Genomic DNA, 8,868 nt, shown 5'->3' on the forward strand with positions numbered 1-8,868 from the left:
AATACATAGATAACACTTTTGATTTTCCCGTCTCCCTTGCGCCCATCGACCATCAGCTGCATGGTTTGGGCACTGTGCACAGTAAACAATGTGTTTGCACAAACGTAGTGCCAGACATACAAAACCCTGTCTTATTTCTTGCAAAAACAAACAGAACATGCCAGTGGCGTTGCAAAATGACCATTGATACACTGGTCGTAAGGCCAGGCCTAAATGCTCGTGTAGCCCACAGCTTGCATGAAGCAATGCCTTTCGCACGTATCAAAGTACTTACAAAAACAGGCACAGTACAGTGGCCAATCAGTGTGCATAAAAATCGCCAGGCTTGTGCGGAACATGCAGCACAGTCACAGCAAGAGCTGGAGAAGCGGCCTTTCTTGAGGCCATCGTGAACTCTCCTGGGGCGGCTGCTGCAAGTACAGTTGCAAGGTACCCGCCAAACCATAAATCATCATAATTTTCCATAGTAGGGGAAGCACCCACTGTGTCATTATGACATGCAGCGCCACAGTGGCACTGCATGTCCGATTTGAAACAGCAGCGCCACTAGGCCTATATAGTACTACTGTGGAGTTTGCAGTGGTGCGGGAGGGAACTGTGTGCACCTAAGAAAGTAGGTCAGATACACTAGGCATGCTGCAGCAGTTCACTCAACCCAAAAATTATATTTGCTTAGAAGCATATGTTAAAAGTGCTATGATTTTATCCTTTTTTTTTTCAGCGAGTAAGCAATAGCTTTTTTCAACTTCGTGATCCTGGAGAGTCAGCTCAGTGGTAAATCCTAATGAACCTGCGATATCCTCTTTCTCACCGATTGAGATCACTAGCATGATGCCAGTGTTATGAAAGCAGTAACGGTTCAGCCTGATTGTCTTTGCATGTAGAATGCAATATGTTTCGGACCTAAAGCCACATTTGATTGCATTAACGTACAAACGTGCTCCCGCAAGCATTAGTGCCATAGTTCCTTTTAGGGAGGGTTACGTTTTGTCCAGTGAATTTAAAAGCATTATCAAAGTGTGTTTGTGCACGTTGCAGCAAACGGCACTGCTGCAGGACATGCTGAGTGCCCAACAGCGGATGGCGGAGGCGGCCGAGCGACAGGCACAGGCCGCAGAGGAACAGAGCCATGCGCTGTCGCAGCTCGCACTGTTCCTCATCGAAAATCATCGCTCAAACAGAAACAGTGGTGCAAACCTCTCCTCGTCGGTAGTGGACGACTCTTCCTGTCCAGAGGCCACCACACCGCTCTCCATCACGCCAGAGATTTTGCAAGTGGAACACTCAACGTGAAATGTGCCCACGTTATGACACCATCACTGTGACATGAACAAGCTCACAGCCATCTCATTGTGATGTGCTGCTGTGCAGTGCCAGTGTGTGCCTGTCATCTGACCCCATATGCCAAGTGTGACAGTGGTGGTGATGACATTCGTATGATTCACTTTAATCATTCTCATCAGTACGATGGACTGCATGTGTGAAGCTCTCAGAACAAACTGTACCTGTTCTCAAGCCATGTCTGATCTTGCTAAGACTAGTGTGTTAAATGGTTTGACCGAGAGGTTGATCTGCTGTGCCAGGTGCTTAAAGGGACGTTAACGAGCAGCACTAAGTAGGGTAATGTATTCTTTAAGCACTCTCTTCACATTGATGTAGGGGAAAGAGACTCATCATTAGCTGACCTATTCAGGGCAAATTTTTCTTTTTTGGATTTTAGACCTGAGGCACAGCTCCTGTTTGTTGGTTCAACTGTTTGGACCATTTCTTTTTATACTGATAGTAATTGTACAGGTACTTTAAGGTCCATTCGTTCCATTGTCGTCGGTCACACTTGCCTCGATGTGACGACGCATGTGTGGGTAATGCATGATGTTGATGGTCACGTGATTTGCAGCCAGTGCTGTGACGATCCAAAAAACCTGGTAGCTTCGTGCACCTGGTCATCCTGCATCCCCATGGTAGGAGGTGATCTGTTGAGTTTTTCAGGCACAACACAGTTCAAATGGTGAAGAGAGTGGTGGCATGGAGCATTTGTTTTAGGTATTTGAAGTGCTGAGATATTCGCACACGCCTTGGTTTGGGACAAACGTGCATGCTCCATGCTGCTGCACTCCTCATTGCGTTATCGTTGTGACCACCGACGCTCACATTATCGTGTTGAATACATTCACATTTGTCGGTGTGTATGATACAGTATGGTTGCTTAAGAAGCAAGTGTACTGCGATTTATGCCCCCCCAATACAGTGAGACATTGGTATGCTCAAGTCGGTGGCACTCTGCTTTACTGAACTTGAGCTTTGGTGAAGAGTTCCACTGCTGACAGTTTCTCTTCTTACACTGGATTGCAAGAGATATCTGCATAATTGGGCAGTTAAAAAAATCACTTGCAGCAACATGAAAAACAAATTTTGTTGAACTAGAGCCGATGACCACATTTGTTTGATGCTATGTGTACAAAGCCCTCTTCGCAAGGGTTGCAGAAGAAAAAAAAAGAAATGCGGATCAGGTGCACTGTGGTGATCAGTGTGAATGAAGTGTTCTGGCCTGTTCCTCTGCCGGGCCTCAGCAACATCTCTGTTGTCACCCACAATAGTACAATGTTGAATACTGTGTTGGCTTCACTGAACTGCTGCTCTCTACACAGTCGAAAAAACACAGAATTAAAAGCCGTCCGTTACAAGAAAGCTTTTGCTTTATATAATCATATGGAAGCAACGGCCTGCTATTTCTGAGTGATGTCTTCTCACATATCATCAGTCTTGGTGCAGCAGTCTGCCTATAATATCAAGGACTGGCACATAATCAAGTGAGAGGCATCGCTACAAAATAGCAGCCCTTAACATTGCCACAACTAGCACATTTTGTGTTTTGTGACATTGTGCTCACGTCATTTGTGAAAATAGTGAGCAGTGCCATATAAGCTCAGTAAAGGTAAAAGTTGGGCTGCTTCACAAGTAAACATGAAAAATGTCATATAAACCCCTCCACGTGCCCTAGCTACAAAGCATGGAAAAAATAAAAACTAAATAATTCATGACCAATTCCGCTCTGTGAAGGTGTAGCACACAATACAGAGGTGACACAGAATTTTGGTGAAAAGTGCACACATTTCATTGTCTTGAACGGTGGTGGCAGTTATCGCGACAAGAAACAAACACATGCACGCACAAATTCCTCATCAGCGGTCATTACTTGTCTTGATGTGCACATTTCTCCTCGGAAGTGTGTACTACATGCAGCCTCCCCGTTACGGACAGAAGTGAAAGTCAGTGTTGAGAATGGCAGCTGGCCTTTCTGTTGAACAACTGCGCAAACAACCGAGACAAAGGGAAATAAAAAAGACAAACAAGAAGCCTTCAATAACAGAGAGCTGAGCAAGTTAGTAAGTATTCATTCTAAAAAGACAGTGCGCACGTGCAAACACGGACACAAGAAAGAAGTCTGGACACCACAAGGCCGACTAACAACTCAAGAGACGCACAACGGCGGAAAAGAAAGAAGGCACGAAAACCTATCTGCGCATGCCCATGCAACAGGCGAACCTATCAATCCGGCACGTGTGCGGGTCTACGTGGAAGATAACTGTTAAGGAATTTGATTTCATCTTTATGCAAGTTAAAGTTACGCAGGCTAAAGAAAACGGGCGTTAATGTTGTTTTCACGGCTGCCAATAAGCTAGGTAAGATTTGTGCCGCTGTGCAGAGGAAGGATGAGCAAGTAAAAGACAAGAAGTGGACCGATATTTGTTTCGTAAAACACATCAACAAATTCACTGATTGCTGTACAAGTGTGGTGTATAAGGTCCCTTTCAGCTGTGGCCGCTTCTACGTAGGACAGACGGGCCGCTGCATTAACTAGAGATTATTGGAACGTAAGAGAGCGCTAACCGGAGGCTCACCTTCTTATCTATCTTTACATTGTCGAGGGTGTAGGTGCACGCCAAAATTCGATGAATGCGCAGTGTTCTACCGGCATAGAAATGAAGAAACACACCTGATTGAGGCATAGCATATTGACGCGAGGTAGGCTGGCAACCGTAGTGGCCAGCCCCTTGAAAGAGAACAACGAAGTTGATCGGTGTGTGCGCACGCTTTTGGGTGTCGGCCTTGTTCTAAAGAAAACGTTCCTATTTTGTATCTTTGCCCTGTGTCTTCTCCCATCAATCAGTTAGCCTGGTGACATTTTCTGGTGGAGGTGCTGGGTACGGTAGATGATACGGTCTCCAGAGCGCACCCCAGACGCAAGCCCGCCGAATAGTCCGACCGAGCGTACCCCTGTGCACGTACGTACGAGTCGTCGTCTCCAGGGCCTCCAGCCACAGCACGGTTTGCTACCTCAACGCACGTGAACTATGAATCAAACACCTCCTAACGCTACCGTGCAAGCACCTGCGCAGCTCGTCGTCAACCAAACCAGGACACCGAAGACATTTCATGGAGCTGCTTTCGAGGATGCCGACGACTGGCTTGAGCACTTCGACCGGGTCGCCATCATCAACGACTGGACCCAAGAGCGTAAGCTACGCTATGTGTACTGTGTTTTTGAAGATTCAGCAAAAACGTGGTTTGAAAACCATGGGGCAACGCTAACGTCGTGGGATGAGTTTCGTCGGCAGTTCCTCAGCGCATTTGCCAGAGTGGACAGGAAGGAGAGAGCTGAGTGTGCGATGGAGGCCAGAGTTCAAGGCCCAAACGAAAGGGTAACAACATACATAGAGGACACGGATCGGCTGTTCAGGTGTGCGGACCTCTCTATGACTGAAGCCAAGAAAGTTCGTCACCTGATGCGGGGTGTCTTTTTGCCGGCCTCATTCGAAACCCGCCTGCGACACTTGCGGAGTTCCACGATGAAGCCACTGCAATGGAGAGGGCCCTCCAACAGCGTGCCAGGCAGTATAACCGCGATGTCGTGCAATCAAGCGATGTAACTTCTGTCACTCTCGGCAATGACATCGGCGCCTTGCGAGAGCTCATCAGGGCTGTCATCAAGGAGGAGCTACAAAAGATGCAGATGACTGCTCCACCTGTAGGGCAGCTCTCCGTTGCGGAGATGGTTCGCGCCGAGGTAGTACATCATGCTGTGCACGCTCCCCAACACTACGAGGTGCCACAACAACGGCAGTGCGTCGAAATGAGCTACGCGGAAGCAGTGCGACGTCCTCCACCGTGCAGTACTCGCGGCGTGGTGCACCCCGTTCAGCAGGTGGAAGTCGGCTTCAGTCCTCGCAACCCACCGTTCATCGCCGAAGCAAGACCAAGGAAGAGCGACGTCTGGTGCACGCCGGACCGCAGGCCCCTTTGTTTTCATTGTGGGGAAGCCGGGCACATCTACCGAACGTGCCCTTACCGCCGTGTCGGTCTCCGTGGATTTTCGCCGAATGCCCCTCGTCCGCGACCTTGTGAGCGACCACTGGAAATAGAGAACTTCATCTCGAATCGTCGCAATGTCGAGCATCGATGGCATGAGCCCCGTTCATCGTCTCCCGCTCGTTATATAGGTCCCCAAGCCCAGCCCAGCGTCTCGGCGCTTCGAGACGCCGCTCGCCCAGTCCTGCAGGTCGGGAAAACTGAGTTCAGCGACCTCCGGAGGTGAGGCCGCTGACGCTGACTGCACTGAAGATCTTCCATTACGACGACATCGACAACAGAAAAGAGACACACAGACGCAGCCAAAAGTGGTAACATCCAACATTACTGTAACCGTGGACGACGAAGAAGTAACGGCGCTAATAGATACTGGAGCAACCGTCGATTAACTTGCATAAAGATTAAATCAAATTCCTTAACAGTTATCTTCCACGTAGACACCCACGCGTGCCGGATTGATAGGTTCGCCTATTGCATGGGCATGCGCAGATAAGCTTTCGTGCCTTCTTTCCCGCCGTTGTGCGTCTCTTCAGTTAGTCGGCGTTTGTGGTGTCCTGACTTCTTTCTGGTGTCCGTGTTTACACGCCCTGTCTTTTTAGAAAGAAGCCTTCCCCATGCTTGCTACGGCAGGGAGGAGGAAGGTTGCCTCAGAAAACCTTCTTTCCCATTTCGCTCTGTCTGAGTGAGCTACGATATGCTTCTGTTATTGTTGTTGGAATCTCACTTTTTAGGCAGGGAGAGGTCTTAGCGCGGACGCCATAAAATCCCTGATCCTATCCACACACAGCTTCGTCGACAAAGGGAGGAGCGACAAGTCTATCCTCCTCCATGTGGCGGCCTAAAACGACACCGGGTCGTGGCCTTGCGCAGCGCTCAAACGCACAGTGTGTTCAGCCCCAGGAGTCGCGGCCATCCTGAGGGATGACAGCGTCTCGTCGTGTACGTATTGCGGCCTAGCTCAGGCGGGACAGGACCACATATGGGGATGCGACCGCCCCCTAAAGAGCTCCTGCAACTGCCCCCTTTTCACCTGAAGAGTGCGAAAAAACGTTGCAACGACCAGAGCAGGCCACTCAGTCCAGGATGGCGGAATGGACGGCGACAGCCGCGGCCCCTTGGGCCCCTACCTAGCATCCCCCCATGTCCTGGCTCCCTTTTCCCCCTTCCCTACTACTCAATAAAGTTCTTTTCTCTTCCTTGTGGGGCCGGGTAAAATGCTATCACTGAGAGCTTGCGGACTAACTAAAGCTTCTTAATATTGCTATGGGAAGAGTGCATAAGTCTGGCAATAGCGGCGCTCAACATCGCGTTGTTAGGGCCGAAGGAATTTAATATAAGCCACGTATGAGCCACCTTTTGCACGACGCGCACCGACGGCCCGGTCACGGTGCACCCTGTACACGTTATGGGAAGAGTCTCCGTACGGCATGTGCACCTTCAGCCGGTTCGGTATTACCGTACTTTCCGTGTGGTAAACCGGCCCTGCTAGCTAAAACACTAATATAGAGACGCGGGGTAATCGTTAGGTGCGAGTGTTTTGTCAAGGTATAAGGTGAATCGCGTGCAGCAGTGGCATATTGGGGGGGTTCAGACCCCCCCCCCCCGAAATTTTTCAGTTTTGCTTGCGTATATAGGCACGCACACATACAAACGCACGCACGAACATATATAAAGTATGGTTGAACCCCCCCCCCCCCCCCGAAAAAAATTTCTAGCTACGCCCCTGGCGGGGCCACAACGGGCCCGTGCCCCCCCCCCCTCGCGCCCCCGAAATTTTTTTTACTGCGAAAGCTGTTGTAAGATCACAACAAGGGCCGTTTTTGGCGCCGTAGTTGTCCGCCGCCGGTGTCCATAACCGCTATCGCTCAAAATAAGAAAAAAGAAACGGAAATAAGAAAAAATTTCCAGGATGGAACGAGGTTCGAACTTGGGCCCTCTGCGTGGGCGCCCAGTATTCTACCTCAGAGCCATGCCGGTGCTTGAAACTGCTTTGCAAAAAGACCCTATACGGGCTTCAAGAAGAGTAAAATAACAACCAAGTGTCACACAACGCTAATTCTGTAACCAGGCGTCACACAATGCAAATTGCGCAACGAATGGGTTGTTGAATGCTTCCAACCCATTACAAAGGGCTCTGCCATAATTCTTCATCGTCATTAGTCACAGCATCAACAAAGTGCACATATGCCTTACATGTGTTTAGCAGGTACCACGGTTCTGCGCAGAATGACGAAAAATTGCATAATGGCTGCTTCCCTACTTCACAAAAATTATGATTTATGGCGTAGTGGTTTCCTCGCAAGTCCACTCCTGTTGGTTGCCAACATTTCCTCCGTGGTTGCCAAGGAACCGTCGCATCAACAAAGTGCACATAATGCCTTACAGATAGTACCTCGCTTCTCCGCAGAATGACGAGTAATGTCGTGGTGGGTGCTTCCCAACTTCACAACAATTATCATTTGTGGCGTAGTGGGTACGTTGCTAGTGTAGTTGTATTAGTAGCCACAAGAGAGTTTATAAGGGCTCTATAAATGCCGCTCTTAGAGCTTTCGCTGTGACTGTGCCATAGGTCAGCAAAAAAAGCGGAGCTCACTCAGACTCACTCATGAAATATATTTTGCCCTTAGAGCTCACTCGGACTCAGACTCACGAAAATTTTCCTCAACCGGGCTCACTCGGACTCAGTGAAATTTTTCTCAGCCGGTTTCACTCGGACTCAAACTCACCAAATTATTACTCACTCAGACTCACAGCTCTATCTGAGTCTGAGTGAGTCGACTTATGAGTCCGTCAGCGTATAATTGGCTTTTTCGACCATGATGTCAATGCTCTTTATCCCCAATATCTCGCATAATTGGTGGTCTACTTGGCGCATTTTGATCTGTTACCTTCAAATATGAATTATCAGTGGTTGCAATCCGTTAAGGATATTTTTATTGAAAGAGATGACTCACACGAGATATTTTTATCAAGGACTTCCCGTGAAAAAGTTGGTGGGGGCAAGTCATGGAACCTCCCCTCCACACACACACACTCTCTAACTCACGCCTCAGATCAATAAATACTGAGCTGGCATATCAACTCTGGAACTTTGAAGTACTTGTGAGTCGGCGCGAGTATAAACGTGAGCTGACATTAGGCTGACAGTAATGCTGAAGTGCTGTAGATAGAACAATAGGTCGGCAAAAAGGCATGGAGCTCACTCAGACTCACTCACGAAATATATTTAGCGTTTAGGGCTCACTCGTGGACTCACACTCACCAAAGTTTTCCTCAGTCGGACTCAGACTACCTAAAATTTTTCTCAACCAGACTCACTCGGACTCAAACTCATCAAAATATTACTCACCCGGACTCACTCAAACAGACTCGCGGCTTGATCTGAGTCTGAGTGAACCTGAGTGAGCCGACTCATGAGTGAGTTTGCCGACATATATGGACTGTGCTGCGCTTTCCGCGCAGGCCTGGCGGTTTTTTTTTTTTTTTCCCCCATGGGAT

General features: G+C 48.7%; 1 protein-coding gene across 3 annotated transcripts in view; it reads left to right on the forward strand.

Annotated features, from left to right (window-relative positions):
- The window catches only part of LOC119402411 (mediator of RNA polymerase II transcription subunit 1.1), a 107,750-nt gene extending 104,737 nt beyond the window's left edge, over positions 1-3,013 (forward strand). For 2 of the 3 annotated variants that reach the window (XM_037669552.2, XM_049418630.1), the window contains exon 5: positions 1,039-3,013. In XM_037669552.2, coding sequence (XP_037525480.1) covers positions 1,039-1,293 — 255 coding nt within the window. In that variant the 3' untranslated portion in view covers positions 1,294-3,013. The remainder of the gene's footprint in view (positions 1-1,038) is intronic. The other variant, XM_049418631.1, reaches the window with a different exon arrangement.
- The last annotated feature ends 5,855 nt before the right edge of the window (positions 3,014-8,868 follow it).

Source organism: Rhipicephalus sanguineus, chromosome 8 (genome assembly GCF_013339695.2).
Source record: "Rhipicephalus sanguineus isolate Rsan-2018 chromosome 8, BIME_Rsan_1.4, whole genome shotgun sequence".
NCBI classification, from domain to species: domain Eukaryota; kingdom Metazoa; phylum Arthropoda; class Arachnida; order Ixodida; family Ixodidae; genus Rhipicephalus; species Rhipicephalus sanguineus.